Source organism: Neolamprologus multifasciatus, chromosome 13 (assembly GCF_963576455.1).
Source record: "Neolamprologus multifasciatus chromosome 13, fNeoMul1.2, whole genome shotgun sequence".
Lineage (NCBI taxonomy): Eukaryota > Metazoa > Chordata > Actinopteri > Cichliformes > Cichlidae > Neolamprologus > Neolamprologus multifasciatus.
Genome location: NC_140451.1, coordinates 20,796,651 through 20,815,587, shown reverse-complemented (window position 1 = coordinate 20,815,587; position 18,937 = coordinate 20,796,651). Strand labels below are relative to the sequence as shown.

Genomic DNA, 18,937 nt, shown 5'->3' with positions numbered 1-18,937 from the left:
AAATGTAGTCTCATTTAATCTGCAAACATTAACATTTCATCACACATTTAGGGCAGGATTTAATATTAAAGCTGAAATTTGATTGTGCTGATAGCAAAACACTTTGGACCAAAGTTAGGGAAGCACTTAATGTAGGCTACCGCAGGTTACATTTTTAAAGGTAACTCGTGACAATCATTGAACTTGGACATTATTCTGTATCTGTTTCTATTTCTAGGAAACCATGTGCTTTTTTATTAACCTAAACACACTCTTACCTTAAGAGAGGTTCTTGCTAAAATGCATAGGCACTCAACTAGAAACACATAGATAAGCTAAAATCTAGTCACTTGCTGTGCTGCACCATACCGTGCAGTTTGCAGACATCAAAAGTGGATCGTAGTTACAGAGACAACAAGCAGAGAGATCCTTTGATGCAACTATTAATGTGTCTCAAGCAGTGTGGAGACTCCTGAGGTCAATATCCAGAGCAGCAGTGGCCATTTCAGAAAAGAGGATTGATAGAGGGGTAATATTTTTTTCTGAGCTTGAATAAAACACTCACAGGGAGAGACCTGCGAGGCCAGATGCAGCAGCATCTGATCATGGGGACTAGAAGAAATGCGTGGGATGGGAAAATACTTAGAGGACAAGCTTGACTCACATGCTGCTGTCGCCCAACTCTTCATAGAGGTTAGCAGTGGGAGCAGCTGCCGGAGCTGCTTTCCCTCCCGGTGGTAAAGCCATCTGAATCCTGGCAGTTTTGGCACACTCTGCTTGTCGCCTGCGCAAAGTGTTAATGTGGTTAAGAATAAACCAGACACATGACTTATGCATCAAGTCTCTACTATGAATTACCCATGTGTTTTGAGAAGTCATTCTCACCCCAGAAAGAGGAACACGAAGAGATATTCTAGATGCAAAATTCAGTTTTAGCAACATCAAGCTTTTAAATTATATTTAAAAAATCCCTCAAAAACCATTTTGCAGCAATTAGCTGTGGTATTCTTTTTTTATTTAATTCATTCACTAATGTTAGTCAAACAATTTTATTAAAATGTATCAATACAAATAGCACTTGTCTCACACTGCATTTTAGGCTGATTTGTTTTGTCAACTGCAGAGTAATAATATAATAACCAGCTTCTTTTGGCTTGCAAGGAAACAGTCAATGCTGCTGCAGTTGTGCAAGTAAGATTTGAAAAGCATTTTCATGGTTTTCAGCTATGTGCTAGATTATTCAAGCTTATTTCTTTTGAAATACAGACTAAAAATTATGCAAATGCAGTATACTGTATGTGTAGCAAAAGACATGATGAATGTGCCAGCTCAACTGTATCCAGCAGAGTGACAAGAGTAACTATAATTTTTCTTTCAAATGTAATCAAATTTTCCACATTAAGAGAAACTTTTCAGCCACAAATGCACATTCAGTCTGTGACCTAGAAGATGAATCAGCCTTACGCTGTGCCCTTAATGCTAGAGACACCTCAAAAGGTTGGCATTAGCTGGCAAGCATTCTGTTCATAGCATTTTCACAATATTCAACTCGACTTTAAATAACTAATAATGAAGATGAAAGAAAGTAGCGTCACACCCACACAGACACACAATGAGCAGCCACTTGTAAAACATGAGAAATTACTTACTCTTTGAACCTGATCACAGCGTTTTTGATGCAGAGCAAAGGAGATGGAACAAGAAGAGAGAGAGATGGGGGACAAAAAAAGACATGAAATTACATAACTATAATTACATAATTTGGCATGAGTGCAACCTCACAATTTCGATGCTTTGAGGTATTTATCTAAACGCAAAGAAAGTAACATTTTTATACTTCAAATTGCCGTTACGTATTCACAACTACATTCAGGTCGTCAACGTGAATGTGCAAATTGATGTCTTAAATAATAAATTCATCCCCAAATTTAGACAACAATGAATTATGTTGACAAACACAACTGAGAAAATTAACTCTACCAAAGTAATGTCGCCACCAACAAAGCACCATCTGCTACGACAGTTTGTGTGTTAGGTCTACTGTCACCATCAATAGTTTTCTGCTGTGTGTTTGGTCTGTGCATTTGAATAAGTACAACCGCTCTACCCATCTGCCATGAATAAACATTTCCCAAATATTACCGTTTACGGTACACTTGCAGCATACCAACATTTAGATAAGAACCTGGCTCTTGCCAAATGAGAGTTCAATTATCACACCAGTCTGAATGATGCTTCAAAGCAAAAAGCGTCATATTTTTTTGAGGATTGCACTGCGCGCATCTAAGGGAGAGAGGGCACCGTCTGTTGTGTGTGTCGGGCAGAGATGATTAAGTAGCATGAAGACGCACTGTGACGGTCACAATTGGCTGTAGATGTTTGTCACAAATGAGTGTTAATTAATCTGCTTTCACACAGCATGAGCAGGGAGATTAGCCCAGCAGAGTGCGCAGTCAGCATGTCTGATGAGAGCGAGAGATACCGAGGAAGAGAGTTGGAAGTGAGAGAGAGAGATAGAGAGACGCACACACAAAAAGCTAAAACTAACGCAAGAAGTGCTCTTATTTTATCTTAAATACACTTTTCAGTGATGCTGTTTGCGGTTTCGCTGGCTTTGCTCTTACAAGCCACAGGAAACACGATATTAACACTAAGCTACATTCCTACAATAACTATCTGATTCGTCTGTGCAGAGCAAACCTTTCAATAAAACCCAGAGTGACACGCAATATCTCCTAAGACAATGACCTGCTAAATTAAAATTTATTTGCTGACATCCAGTTAAAGATGGTTAATCAATCACAGAGCCCAGTGATTATTATAGGAATACTGACTGTTTGTAGGTGACCATGACGATGAGAATGGCAGGGATGCAGCAAAGGATAATGATGATCGCCAGGGCCAGGAGGGCACCCTCTGTGTAGCCGACAGCCTGGGCAGCCTTCTTCACACTGGCTACAATATCTGGGGAGCGAATCTCAAGAATGCGGCCACCTTCACCCAGGTATGGCTGAAACTCCTTATTGATTTCCAGCACGTTCCCATCGAGAAATCTGCATTCCACATACATAAGGTGAACACAAAAAAGACCCTTACTTTGTAATCAATGTCAATGTAAAGAGAACATAATAAATGTTTTTTATTAAATATTATTAAAAATGTGTCAAAAGGCAATATATTAGAATTCCTCAACATAAAGCATGATGATGAATCATCTGAATCTGCAGCTGTTTTACTTCTTAACAAGCTTTGTAGCAAGTTTATACTCTTTTACACATTATGTTTTGCCACAGCAGTCTCCTGCTTACAGACGACAGCTCTAATTACTCACTGTAGGTAGTTTACAGCTAAAGGAACATATTTTCTAAAGAATGTGTTAGCTTTTTAGCTCAGAGAGTAAATACTGAACACAAGACATGAATCATACTGATCATAATAATTAGCATTAAGTGCAAATGAAATTCAATCAATTCACACTTGTTTTTCTGCATAAACCAATGGCAGTATATGCGTCAATATTTTCACAAAAAAAAAACATACATGCATACAAAGCAATTAATTTCGAGATGATGCAATGTTATTATGCAAAACAAACCCTTCCAAAAGGACAATTGTACATACATATGTAACCACCATCACTTTTGTTTTTCTGTACGTGAGTAGACATGTAGGTTATTAATTGGAATCTGTGGCAATCTGTACTCTAGAAGACTGTGACAAGTGGGAATAGGTGGAATACGACATAATGCACTGATCCACTTACAATGTTGTTTTTCTCCCTCTCCTCCTGTGATCTGGCTATATGACATACAATTACCCCACAACATTGTCAGACATGCGCTGCATGCATAAAAAGCCCATCTCCCCTAATCTAAATTACTTTTTCTGACAGTATCTGTATCTAAGGAAGTAGGTCTTATTAAAGCAAGGATGTAGCAGACCTCTTTTAAAATTAGCTTGTAAGTCTTAAAAGCTAGAAGTACGAAGATGTGAAATAATTTAGGTAAAAAAATAAATAAATAAATCAGATTTTATTGCATGTGCCGCCTTACGTGAAATGATGTGGTGCTCCTCCTGACAGTGGAGGGCATAAAGGTGTTTGTAGATTAATTTACTACCACGCTGCTTAAAGAAATGCAGAAATGCTTTGCAAAATAAAAAATCATACTTTGCAAACAATGAATACCACTTTTTAAATTAAATATAGTGCCAAAACAACATGTTAAATGTTTAAAACCGTTCCTTTTTTTAATGCATGATTATTTCGAATTTAATGCCATAGACAGCCTTTTAAAAGTCAGTGCAGGATCGTGTTTGCCGCTGTGTTACATCAATTCTCCTTTTAAGAATTTGTGACCAGAGCAAACCAATTACGTTTTCCCATTCTTGCTTAATATATTTCTATCGCCCAATAGTCTGGGCCTCCATAGCCACATTTTCCCTTTCAGAATTTAGGGCAGTCTGGATTGCATGAAGGTACTATTTTCAATTATATATTGTGTTTAAATAACTTACAAATGATTGAACTCTGTTTTTGCAGAGGACGGTTCCAGGCTGCTAAGCATAAGGTACACGGATGCAATTTAATCAAGAGTCGGAACTCAGAATGGGCATGCTCTCATATGCTGGTCAAGTTTATTAAGATCTGTTGCTGATCAGTTCAACAGAAGGGATGGGGAACATCAAAACAGTGAGTGAAACACTTTCCTGAGGTGCCAGGAAAGAAGGCCAAGGTCTTCTTTCCTCTGATAGGATGACAAAGTATCTTGTACTTATTTCTACTGTGGTGCTGTGCGCCTCTTTGGTGTTTAAGCACACTCTCTGGCAGACCGTGGGCACTCTCTTCAGCTTTATGTCCGGAAATAAAAGGAATAAAAATGTATTGCTGGCATATCTCCCAGCCCTCAGAACAGTCTTTGAGGTACTGCAATGATGGGTGGATGGACTGATTGAAATATTCCCTGCTTCAGTCTCACTTTGTCCCTCCATGACCTCATTGTATCTTCCACTTCCCTATGACATATTTCAGTTGCAGTGCACCAGCAGCATAATCAAAGTCTTTTAAAGAAAATAGAGGCAGTGAAGTGGAGATGCTGTAGAGGAGGAAACTAAAGGGAGTCTGAAAAAGACATATTTGCTGACTCACTGCTTGAACAGAGGGTAAAAAGAGGCAGCAGGGAAAACATGCAGCACAGCGGGGACATTAGGACATCAATTTAAACCAAATGGTGGACTGGACTTCTTGTAACAAAATTCACCCACTCACTTGTAAAGCTCCTGACGTGAAATGGCCCTGTTCGTGAGTGGATCAATGGCGTATACCATCAGGTCCGACTTAGAGTAGTCTTCTAACTCAAAGCCATCACCATGGCGACGTGGCCCGATAGCCTCTACAATCACCTTGGCACCTGGAATCTGGTCCTGGACGTGGCGCTCCAGAATACTGAGATACACACAGATGAAACTTTGTATCCTATACTTTACATTGTATAAATACTATATGTGCAAATACATACACAAACATTTCATACACCTAAAGAAAAAAACTGAGAAAGATGAACTATAGAAGGTAAAATCCAGGTTCAAACTATTTCTAATGCCCAAAAGCAATATGACAGCCACCAAGATTAAGTACTCCAATCTGGCAGTGATTATCCCATTGGGCAGCAGTTTGTCTCTCCACATTGGGCTCTTGGCAAAGTAAGGCTCTGATAATCCTTTTCAGGAAGGGAAAAATCCACACCTCAAATTACAGCCAATAAAGGAAAGCCTTGCCGTCTGCCTTTGCCAAGGTGGATAAACAGTTTGAGCACTCAGGTAAAATGGCCCTGGATCATCATCAGCGCTGTGCAAAATCTCAAATGGCATCACTGTAAAGAGCGTAACACAACTAATGTCTCTGTTTTTCAGCCTAAAGAGCTGTGTCACTTCTGTGAGAAAGACACAGTAAGCTCTTAAAAAACAGCTATTAACACCCATTTGCCTTTCAGATTGACTAATTAAGCTAAACACTGTGCCCTAAGAGCGGTAAAAAGATGCTTCATGAATCTCTATCATTAATTAATCTAAACTGGGAGAACCGACTCTAGAGGACAGACTCATCTGTCTAATTGGCCCATCCATGATCTTAATTGATCAGTCAATGTTTACTTTACACAAAAAAGCTGCCCAAAAAACAGGTTTTTATGAAATATCCATCTTTACTAATGCATATTTGCTTTTATTAATTGTTCAACCAGCTGACTCATATACATCACTCTAGTCCTTACATTTTTAATGGAAATTAAAGTTCGGCCTTGAGCCTTATGTCGCAATAGACAAAACTCAAGCTGAATTTTCTTTTCTGTGCCAGTTTTAGCTGGGAAACCTTTTAAAGAAAATAATTTCAGATGCGAATAATAGGTTGCATAGCTGAGATTAAAAGAAAAAAATATTGCAAAGGACATTTGATGAAAGGAACACTTCATCTTACACATGATCTTGCATGGAAAAAAAACTGTGTTAGTAATACATACCGCTTCTTTTCATTAAAATTTGTTTTTTTTTAACTTATGTTTAATGAAATATGAGCTGTGTCCTACCTAATGAGCTCTTCCCTCTTCTCTTCCACTAAAGTGGGTGGGACAGTGGACACAACAACCTGCATGTCCAATGCGTTGACCACAGAAACCTGGGAGAAAGTGTGAGAAAGACAGAAAAGAAAGATAAAAAAAAGTTTAAAAATACACCGTGTAAGCCAGTTATTGACACATCCTACCGTATGTTAAATCATTGAAATGCTTCTTTAGGTGGACCCACTAATCGCCAGCTTGTATCTGTGCCATGTGGCAAACTTAAGAGCACCTAATTCCAGTGCCAGAGTTAAGTGCATAGGCAACAGCCTCTGTGCTCTGAAGCCAAATATCTCATGTGGCTCCTGTGAAATTAGGTTTCCCCTTGAAAATTAACAAGCACCATAGTTAAGCACTCACTGGTCTCTCATATACAGCCAATGTCCCACACCCTCCTTCTGTCTCGTTAGAGGCTTGTTAGCTAGACATATTTCACTGCAGTAAAAAATAAGCTTGGCCACAGTCAGGAAAGATAAGCATTGAACTGGGGGCAAAGCTAGGCCAAACACAGCGGGTGCATGCGTAAATGAGTGGGAAACAGACATGCACTCAGAAAAAGATACAGACATATATTTAGATGAACGCGCACGCAGGGAGAAGTGCATAATGTTTGCAGAGCTAATACTCATGGATAAAAGAAAGACTTTAATTGGATCATCAGCTAGTGGCAGAGGCCACATATCGGGGTGTGTTGTACCTCCTGTGAATAATTCAATAGACTGGAACCAAAACATTTAATACTCAACAGAAATAAAAACAAAGCAAAACAAAACAAAAGGCAGGGATCATCATGTAAGATCATAAACCACAAGGTATTATGAAGAGAAGCTTTGCACGAAACAAATCAAACTCGCGCTCACGTATTAACATCATTTCTGAGGTTGTTTCTTAACGCAAGATCTTTTTTTTAGAAACTGTCTCAGGTTATACACATTTATATACTGACATGGACATTAAAAACACAGAAGTATAATATTCCAAATAACAGGTCCCACTGATATCAAACCAGAAAAAAAACACATCTGAAAAAAATTATCTATAAAACTTTTTTTTTAATATCACAAAACGCAAAAGAAACTCTTTTACTGAATATGTTTCTGCATCTTTTTATTTGAGGATGACATTACAGCCTCCTACAGCAACACATATTTACCAGAATTTCTTTTATGTATTCTTCACGGGTTCTCAATTGGGCTGATGTCAGGAGATGATGGAGGCCCACGCAATGATTCTTTTTCCTTTTGTGTGCTTCCCTTGGTGGTTTGGCATTAGGCTCTGTCCGATACTGTATCAAGAGTTTTTTGGGACTTGATCCCTCACTTGTAAGACTGATAACTCATTTGACCTCAACTTTCCTTAATATGCTCTTAGCACTACTTGTCAGTGCTCTAAATCCCCCACAAATCTTTTCATGGTTCAGTCATCTTTCTTCACCTTTCAAAAAATATCAGTGTTCTCCTGCAAAACACAGCGCTCCTGCTTTTTTCTTTAGAAAGATTTCCCTTTCTTCAAATACTGCATGACAGATGTGACTCGCTTATTAATCTGATACAACCTCTTTAAGTAGTCTTAATGAAGACCCTCTAATGCAGTGAAGTAATTAACAATGCCAAGATTCATACAGTGATGCAAAAGAGATGAGAAACAGAACAGGCAGATAAATGAAAACCTTTTTATTCTGAAATCCTACTTAAATGTCTAATTTGGACCATGATATGTACACACTCAAGGCATACTCCAGTATTGTACTTTGATATAGTCCCAGGACTTTAGTTTAAAATCTGTTTAGCTCTTACGGGTCTTGCTCCTAAAAATAGAGATCATACTTCCTCTAATGAACCTGCAAATCTCATGCATTTTCAGTTTGGCACATAACCCACAGTGGAAAACAAACTGCAACTTTTTACACTGTGGTTTTTAAACAGATTCAACAAATAAATTCGAAAGTGTTCAATTAACAAGCCTGAGATATGGTGGCAGGTGGCTTGTCTAACCTCAAAGCCAATTCGTCCTGATTTTTACAGTCTTTTTGCTTGTTGTAGTTTAATATGCTACATATGATACAAAGACAAAAGTAGTTTTTTAAAATTGAAATCCTGCCCAAAGCCTACATGGATCTTTCTCAAAATGTTAAACATTTGAGCTCACAAAACCAACATCTAAGATTACAATAATTCTGAAAAGAAAAAAACAAAACAAAAAAAAAACAAAAAAAAGAAATTCCACAACAGTTTGCTAAAGGCTGTGCTGCACTTCCTTGTGACTACTCAATGCACTGGAAAATCTTTGGCACAGCCATTCACCTAGGCTTTCCTGTATAAATGAATTGTGGACAGTTGTTGCCTTTGCTGCATAAATATGATGCTGTGGAAGCCAAAAAACCCCACAACCAATAAGCCTCTGCCATGCCAGCGACATGCAAGTCAAAGATTAGCAGGGAATCCTACATTTATCTCTACATCCCTGCATCACACGGAAAGCATCATATGGATACTTACCACCACTTCAGCGCTGTTGCTAAGACCTTTTCCATAGTCATCAGTAGCAATAACCTCGAACTTGAAGTAGGATCTGCGCATGTTCCGAAACATGATGGCCGACTTGACGATACCAGTGTAGGTCTCAATGACAAAACTGTCCTGGCCCTCTGGGGTGGGTGGGATGATGAGGCGGTATGCCATGGCACTGTAATTCCCAGTGTCCTTATCAGTGGCCTGTAATACAAAACACCAAATAATCTCAGAAATTTTAAAAGTTTAAGGTCATCAAAAAGAGAATATACTAATCAAGTCTTTCAAAAAGAAAAAGGTGATTGTATCTGAATACATCTAAAGCCTCAGTTGTGACCATGTGAGATCAACTTGCAATCTATGTCTTCAAAGACAGGAAGCAGGTCTGAGACCACTCGCAGTCAAGTTGCCATCTTCAAACCGACTTAAAACAAGGACAGATGGCAATAACACAGAGTCACCCCGCTATCAGCTTGCATGTAAGCATCAAGTTGGCACTTGCATGCAATCTGTTTCCGATTAACTGTGATAACTCTCAAATCTGTTCTCTCTTTCAAATCTTTTGCTGTCTACATCAGAAGTGTAGCACTGTACTGGAACCAGGGGAAAACTTGTCACCTGTGAATCGCACAGAATCAATCATAACTCTCTCAGCTACAGGTCAGATCCACTTGGTCAGATCCAAGTGGAGCAAATTTATAATTTTCACGTTTACAATCGAAACACAAACAGATCTTTTTTTTTTATATTCCCTTTGTTCAGAAAGTTATTAAAATATGTTTGGACAGCATTCATAGATAGCCATTTTACTGCTATTGGTAGAGTCTATTAATAATTCAGTGAACACACCAAAAAAGAAAAGGAAACAAATGGTATAAGAGTGGAGCTCTTCATTTATGTTGATCTACTGGATGATTTGTTTATAATTTTATTCCAAGCAGGTGTTCTCTAAAGTAGCTGACAAGAGAGAAAAGAGGTGCAGCTGGAGGCTCGTAAGTTATCTCCCCCTCATGTGGTTTGTTTCAAGCTGCCACAGCTTTACCCATTGTTATCCACTGTAAAAGGCTAAAGAGATGGCGAGGGTTGCTGCCAAATCTGAGTATTCTTAACAGTTTTTGAATGATTTCTGTAAAACACCTGCAACTACATTTATGAGCTTTTACATCACATTATTACCTGTAAGCTGATATGTAAAGCTTATTAGAAAAGGCTTGCTTATTCACACATCCAGCAGCTACAGATAAAAAATTACTGTTGATTTGGTGCAGTGCTTCTGGCCATTAGGTTTCTACAAAAAAAAAAAAAACCCAAAAAAACAAAACAAAAAAATGCTCACTGATGGAAATATCTGGCTCTTCAGCTGCTAAGCAATAGGTTACACTATGTTTACCAGCTTGTGGCTAACACTCCGTCTGCCATTTGGTGCTGTATACAGTGATGTTTTTTGCTCAACAGCTGCCTGCTTTGGTCAAAATGAAACTGCGAGAGTAGTTAGATTGAATCAAACCACTAAATCTGTAGCCAGACAGCGAAACAGTGACCTGGAACGCACTATAAAGCTCCATAAAGCAGAGGGGAGCTGCAGAGGCAGGTGGTAATTCATCACTATGAGCAATACCTAACATCAGTTTTGATACATCATATTGATCCTTAAGTCAAAATTCTGAAGTGCATTACATTTTAGTAATGACTGTTTTCTGTTTGAGTGACTTAGGGGTAATGGTTCTAAAATCAAAACCAAACCAAAAAGATAATAGATGATTCTCACAATCATCCAATGCATAGAGATTTTAATATATGAATCTTGTCAAACCATTTTATCGAGATGCAACAACAGAATTCACCCATCAACCTCTGAGGCATATGTTCTGATTGGCGACTGAGCTCACAGGCAGGCATCAATTTTCACAGTACTTGTCTTGGGAAAGTGACACTGATAAATAGGAGCAATCTCTTTTTTTCTGCAGCGGTTCGCACAGAAGAGGGTTGGAGCTAAGCGGGGTGCAAGGTCCCAATTGAAGGACTGCATAAATCAACAGAGTGAGATATCCTCGCTGGACAAAATTTGGCCGAATATACTTTATCTGAGCATCATTTATGCATGCTAAAGGTTTTATGGACACCGGGGAAAAACTGTCACTTAGAGATGTTTGTTTCCAAGCTGCCATGAGACAGCAAAGGGAAAATATATGGACCCTAAAAGCTAGGTCAATATTAAAAACCTGTCATATTACCAAATATGGACTTATAAAGTAGCCTTGAGAGCTTGAGGCATTTCCTTCTTTTTTCCCATCATTTGCTTTCAGTCTAGGAGGGAGTGAGTGTCACTTTTTTTTGGCAACCTCTGAATCCTAAATAGTAAATACTATTACTACCACTACTACTATCTACTCTGTAACATTTACATACTCCTAAAATTACACTGCACAAATAAAGCAAACATGTCTGACATTGGAAAATTCATCTACTTGCATAAAAATGTCTGCCAGTTAGTTGGTGTAACTCTTTTTTAGCATTATATTATGTTACTGTTTCTGGAAAGAGTCTATCAGCAGAAGGTCAGTAGTGTCATAAATTTGTTATTACTTTTAAATATTATCCCGAGGGAGAGCAAGCGGCAATGAACTTTCTGAAATAATGTTTCACACCAGCAATATTCCAAAGAATCATGGGCCTCTGGGGGAATCTGTTGTGGTCCATGAAAGTTTGAGAAACATTTAAACTACATTTCTTTTTTCATTCCTTTGTCGTTTTAGTAGTAGATGAATATAATCCAATTAAGAAATGGGACTAAAATATAACACTAAGCCATTTTTCAATTAAGAGAAATATCCAATATTAAGGAAAAATGTATGTGCGCCTCTCAGACTGCCAGTTATTTTCAAGATGAAGTCAGAACCATGTGTTCAGTCAATGGAATGAAAACCAGGTATCAGTGGGCACCCTCTTGCTTTTATTTAGGCAACAAACCCACACATCTGAGCCAGTGAATAATAAGATGGATGATATTCATGAGGACCTCGAAAAAGAATTGCTAATGTTCCCAAGGTTGGAAAAGGTCTCAGGGTCTTTCTTACACTGGCTAATTTTCATGTTTGTCAGCCCACCATCAGGAGAACCCTAAACAACAAATGTGTGCATGGCAGGGCTACAATGCAAAAACAATGCTCCCTGTCTGTCTGCAGTTTGTACATCATATGGAGAAAGCCAAAAGGCTGTTAGAATAATGTTTTGTGTGGGCATGAAACCAAAATAGAAGTTTTTGGTTTAAATGACACGCATTATGTTTGGAGAAAAGAAAATGCTGCATTCCAGCATTTCATGCTATGAAACAGGGTGGCCCTGTTTGGCTGCAAACTGGCTGGGACGACTTCACTGTCACTGGGAAATAAAGAATATGTTAGGCCATGTGGTGGAATGGGTTAAAACTCCATGTCAGGTTGGAGGAGTAACTACCAGAAACATAGCTACAGTTACTAGCGTCCAAGGGGATTTTGACAGTAGCAGATATAGAATATTAGATGACCTTTTTTTTTTTTTTTTTTTGGTGTCCCGTTTGGATCTTTAGCCATCAGAATTGTTGTCTTAAGGCCAAGAAAGATGCCAAGCGGATTTATTTTACCAAGTGGGTCATCATGGCCTTGCCATATTGGTCCATTTGATTGACCTTTATTATAATTATGAATTTATTTTATTTTCGGTTGCTACAAACGGGACAGACATGTCTGGGGGATAGGACAGGGAGAAAGAATGAAAGAAAGAGAGAGAGAGAAAGAAAACCAGAGGGGAGAAGAGACGGTGAGAAAGGGGGAAGAAATAAAGAAAAACAAACAAAACACCTGGGTCACCTGTATGGAGAAAAAAAAAACAGAAGAGAAAGCAAACAAAAAAAGAGCACCATAATAAAAACAGCACCATCACAATAAACTAGCTAGCAGTAGATAACAGTAGATACTAAATATTAAACGATATTGTGCAGCACGCAAGATAGACAGCGCACAATGTGCTTTGAGGCAGCAGCCAAGAAAGGTGTAGTCCGCGTCAGTGAACACCCGTGTGTATACCTGTGTGCATACCTGTGTGGATCAGCATGCTTGTATTCTAAAGGTTTCTCCATGTAACGATCTGCTAGGGAGTGTGGGGAGCCATAGCCCCGTCCCCCAGGGTATGAAGCAGGTATGGAGGAGATCCAGGCCCCAGATATCCAGAGGCCCCAGAGTACAAGGACCCGAGGAGGACCACCAAAAGGGGGGGAACCGTGCCACCCTCCTGGGAAGAGCTGAGTAGAGCCCCAAACAAGAGGTCACCCAGCAGCTACGGCCAGAGGGGGTTGCAGTGGCGTGCCCGCGGGCTCTGCCGGCAGCCAGCTGTGCTAGAGAGGACCGAGCTTCAAGCCCAGAGGCCAGATGCCTGAGGGCATCCAACCCCCCGGAAGGGGCCTAGCCGGGCCACAGGCGCCAGGCCCCGCCAATCGGCCACCAGGAGTGAGCTGGTACATACATGAGCGCCCAGCCCCAGTCGACAAGGACCACCAACACACCAACGTCTGAGGGCATCAGCCACCGGCAGGGAGTGTGGTGAGGGGAGATAGGCCTCCGTACTTTGGAGGGCCTGAGATGTACCCAGAGAGGTTGAGTCTAAGACCCAACCTGACATATAGACACAGACGAACAGGCGCACGCGGACACAAACGTGCATTCCCACCCCATATGCACAACCAAATACTCGGCACTCACCCAACGTGTAGACAGACACAAATAGACACTGCACAGACAGTCGCACTCCCCAAACATACTCTATATCCCAGGTCCAGGTACCCCCGCCCCCAGAGGGGCAAGCCGCACCTAAACCCAGGAGATGTAACCCTTCTCTCTGGGGTGGAGGCGAGCGGACCACCTGCTTATCAGCAGTAGCAGGGAGGCCCCGCATCCCAGACCCCAATCTGACGGCCAGCACCTCCTCCCAGCCGCCTAGCCCTGACGGCTAACAGAACCGGGGTGAGTGAAGACCCCAAACCTCCCTACGCCAGCTCATAAGTAGTGTTGCTGTGTGCTGTTCTAAAGTGCATTTAAAACACAGGAGAGCATGGTACTTGCTTCCTCTCAGAGAGCAGCATGGCTCCTCCTGAAAACCCTTAGTCTCTATATGCATTTAAAATTGAGGGTAGGGCACCAGCGCCAGAGGTGGGTTGGAATACACTGACCATCCTCTGGATGCTGTTAAACGTGCCCACCCCCAAGGCCAGAAGGGGACAGAGGGGGAGTGCCTCCCCTGCACCTTGGTGACATACCTGCACCCCAAGCCCTGCGTGTGTGGGTGGGTGTGGTAGAGCGGGAATAGGGAGGCAGCTGAGGATGGGGAGGGAAGAAAGGGAGGGGCAAGCGGCCCCTCCCTGGGGCCAGCTCCCCCGCTGACCCCAGTAGGCACCCCCACTCTGGAACCCACCAGATGGGCCTGGGCAAGGGGGCCCAGGCCCATCCGGACCGGGGCCCGCAGCAGCAGCACCGCCCACCCCGACAGAGTCCGGGGCAGCCCACCCGACTCCACCCCAGAGAAAACTGCACCCACCCCATCACCCAATCATCTGACAAACTACTACTATTAGATTACCTTTTACAAGATATAATTAACCACGTGTAATATTTATTTTTAGGTTTGTTTCAACTCAGTTCTCCAAGTATATTATTAAAGGGCTTGTGTATTGATGTGCTAATGTTTTAGGTCATGTTTATGTTTATGTTACATAGTGTCGAGAATTCTAAAGAGTTCACAAACTTGCATGTTGGTGTCAATTACAAGTTAATCAAGAGGCAGAAAAGATGGAGACAAAGCTGTACTGATCATGTGTTTTATGGAAATCCACAGTTTTTGAAATTTGAAAGCTGCAATAATTCCCATCCCTGCCTGAGGTCTCAGTTTGTACTTTACCACTACCTGCCTACATCTAACTATTATAGTGTATTTTGCAAGATTTCCTTTTCTTTTCACTCCCTCAGTCTTCTATGGGCTTTAGTTTGGTACCTTGTTTACACCAGAAGGAGAGCCCGAAAAAGCTCTTCCTGCAAGGCAATTATCAATATAAAACCCTGGGAGCACAGCAGAGTGCAGACCTTGTCTTTTTCTCGCTATGAAGATTTCTCACTTTTGGTCCAGCACCTGCAAAAAAGTCTTTAGATGTGCATAGCTTTTCTGCTTGTACCCACAAGTACAAGTGCACAGACTGCAAACATTCAGGATTATACAGGCTACTGAAAAATATATTATGTCTTAAAGGACATAAGTCATTTAAGGGCATTTATGCCTTTTTTATGAGATCACAGATATAATATTACTACTACTACTATAACTATTGCTACTAGTACTCCTAATGTTGATACATTTTTGCAGGTAATGCATGAAGTAGCTCTTTAAAAACTCTGTGGACAAACACGATCCTAAATGCACAATCATACCCATAATGCAGAGTGTAAAGAGTATTGTACACAATGAAAAAGTGAAATCTTCTTGGTACAACAGGCTGACATTCAGCGGGATGTCCAGCCATGCATCTGAGAACACACTGAGATTACACTGCTCAGCTTACTCTGATCCCAGCTGTCTGTGGAAAGGCAAGCAGTGGGGGGAGTGAAACTGACAAAGAGATGTTACAAGCAACAGGGGAGGAGACCAAACTGTGCTGCACAGAGCAAAAACTGTCACACCATGGCTGAAGGGTAAGTGTAACAAAAAATCAGAGTCTTTAGTTTTTATACATAAGCAGCAAAAACAACAACGACAAGAAAAGAAAACCCAGTTAATTGTTTTCTTACCACTATCTTGAGCACTGAGCTGAAGATCTTAGTGTCTTCTGCCACACCGCCTATGTAGAGCTTCCTGGAGAAGACAGGAGGGTGGTCGTTCTCATCCAGAACCTCAATGAACACCTTGGCTGTGTTAGCTGCAATAAATGACACCAGAAGGATTTCAAATTCTGTTTAAGCTTTTATTTGTTAGTTCTTAGTTTCTTTCTTAGTTTATGCAGGGCTCAGCTTGCATACTTAAGTGCACCTACTTTATTCATGCTTCCCCTGACCCGGGTTAGCACCACCCTTACAAAAGTAGAGTCGGGACATGCAAGCTTAGAAAATTTATGTCATCGAAATAAAGTAAACATAGCTCATTTGATTATTGGAACTGGAGCTGTCCAATTTGTCTTCAAAACTGGCATGTCATAATAATTTTTTCATGGACATCAGCCGGTCTACAACTTCAAAAGAAGGCCTGAAATAATTTCCCAGAATATTTTGAAAGTTATTTATCACTGAAACCATCACACAGTGTCAACAAAGTTATTTTTTTTCTCGTTCCTTCTCTGTAATCGACACCTCTGGATAGCTCTCACAGATTGTAAATAAAGTCAGGTGGGCAAGCAGGTGTGTATTTTTCCCTTATTTGAGGAATGCATCTTTGACCCCTTTTGTTTTACTTTAAAATTGATGCACCCACCTTTTGCCTGACTGAAAATAGTTTTCTGCAGGTATATTCCCCTTCTTCTTTGGAAAAGCCCTCTTTATTTAGTAGTAATTTCAAGCTGCACTGCAATAACCTTTTGAAGTGGATTTGAATTGCATGCTGAAAAGAGAAACATGTTCCCTTATTACTGTCTGAGCCCCTTCCAACAAAACAGCGCGAGAAGCTATTTTGGCAAAGCCGACAACTTTGAGCCAATAATGAGGAGGTTAATTTTGTTTTGATTGCAGCAAATATTCAGCATGGGGAAAAACTGAGTCTGAAGGATGTTGATGACTTCTCTCTCACTGCCCCCATAAGCAGATCAGGAAAACAACTGAGCCATTTTGCATTCTGGTTACCAACCAATAAGCAATAACACTCACACACCGAGTGGAAAATTGCTCTGTTAAATAATAAAAATTGATGATGAAATCTTAACTTCGAAACCATTATTTTTAAATGGGGTCTACCTTGTTGAGAGGTCTTCCTACAACTTGGTGCATAAAAATGCCATCAATAAAAGCCAGTGGAAGCTTAAGAGGCAAGCATTTTGCACATTATTGGGAATAATAATTTGAAGGGCAGCCAATAATCAAGCTGCAAGAGGGTCCCTGGAGTTACAGGAAACACTGTGAGAGGCAAGGAAGCATAAAATTGCGCATAATACTAAATTTGCTGGTTAAGTGGCCTTTTTGTGAGGCTTCTGAAATATTCATTCTGTCCCTTTAAAAAGAAACACATGTACAGAGTATTTCATCTGCCTAATTTGTCATAGTTACACCAATGCAATGTACAGCATAAATATGAAGAGCGGAAAAAAAATCAAGACTGCAATTTAGGTTAAAAAAATTGCAGTGTCAAGGACCATTTTTCTTCTAGCGAGATAAAAAAAAAAAAGAAAAAGTAAAGCCATGTGGCATTGGCGCTAAGGATGCACCAGGGGAATTGGACAAACAAAACACAGCACATCAAATTATAGGGACAAAAGCTGTAGTGTGAGACACCGCGGGAGGACTCGAGGGAACGGGGAAAGAGGTCTGCAGAGTGTCTCTCTCCTCCCGCTCTTTGCAGAAAGTGGCCATCCTCCATCAGCACATAAAAACATAAATATAGTCTCTCCGGCTCACACTCTGGACACTCATAAAGATGCATGAACAAAACAAACCTATTATGAGAAGAGGAGTGCTTCTAAGCCCGTCTAGGTTTGAGTGCATTATTATTTAGAAAACATGCAAGTAAATATTGTCTTAGTCTGGCTTATTATATTGTATGCATGCACATGTGGATCCTGAACATTTGCATACATATGTAAGGTACTGGACCCTAAGAGGGTCACTGGTCCACTAATTGATAAAAACACATTAATGAGAAGGAAGATGCTGCACCTCACGGGGCCCTGATCATTATAACAAGAGAAGTATGACGAGTGAGTGCACTCATTCAAAACGGGGTGCCTGCTTACAGTGTACTTGTTAGAGAAGCTCTCTTCTTTGTGGGTATACAAGTGTTGACTACTTTTAATTATGGTCATTAGTATGTGATAGACACAGTATGACAAAAATGAGCAGCAAACCATCTACTAAACCTTATTTATTGTTAGAACACTACCCATCATTATACAAAACATGAATGTCAGTAAACAGAACCATAAACGAGCCTAATGATATTCCAGCTAGGGCATGGCTATCAAAGAGAGAGCAGTCTCAAGTCTCCAGAGTTATTTCAAACCTCCACTGTGACAGTGGAAGCATCCAGCAATTTATGCATATTTCTCAAACAGACAATCAAACAATCATGCCCACTTCACACAGCAATGGTACGCTGGAGGTATTTTCAAAGTTTTAACTTTTCTCTCAAGCAACTTCTGTCACTTTTCACGAGTTATGTCAAGAACAATAACACGAATGCCTTAGAGGAGAGACTACCTAAAATTACCATGTACGTGGAATTCATGGACAGAAAGAAAAGACACTGGGATAGAAAAGGAAGAAACTGTGACAATCGGTTTTTGCCATGCTTCAAGAATCACCCTTGCCAACCAACATATTCTGCAGTTTATTTATTTTTTCTAGTACACCGAGGCCTTAAGAATGGGAACACGCACAAATTCCATTAAGTGAGAATTTGCCATGATTAATGTTTTGTCACCCACCCTCGTTATGTGGTGATTTGTCTAAATTAAGAGAAATGGCCTATTTTTTCCATTGCTAGATCTTTTTGAGGAATTTTGACAAAGCATTTTTAACAATTTGTGATATTACCAGACACTGAAGCTTTTATTTCTCATACTTTGAACATTTTTATTAAATCACCATAACTACAAGATGAACATCAAATCTGTTGACA

The 18,937-nt window shown here is 40.3% G+C and overlaps 1 protein-coding gene across 1 annotated transcript in view; it reads right to left on the bottom strand.

Moving 5' to 3' along the window:
• Positions 1-18,937, bottom strand: part of LOC146505497 (protocadherin-15-like) — a 174,783-nt gene that overhangs the window by 12,811 nt on the left and 143,035 nt on the right. Inside the window, exons 27-33 of the mRNA XM_085181679.1 lie at positions 15,910-16,037; positions 9,089-9,304; positions 6,561-6,649; positions 5,246-5,422; positions 2,814-3,032; positions 1,629-1,637; positions 644-763 (exon numbers count right to left, since the gene is read on the bottom strand). Coding sequence (XP_085037805.1) covers positions 644-763; positions 1,629-1,637; positions 2,814-3,032; positions 5,246-5,422; positions 6,561-6,649; positions 9,089-9,304; positions 15,910-16,037 — 958 coding nt within the window. The remainder of the gene's footprint in view (positions 1-643; positions 764-1,628; positions 1,638-2,813; positions 3,033-5,245; positions 5,423-6,560; positions 6,650-9,088; positions 9,305-15,909; positions 16,038-18,937) is intronic.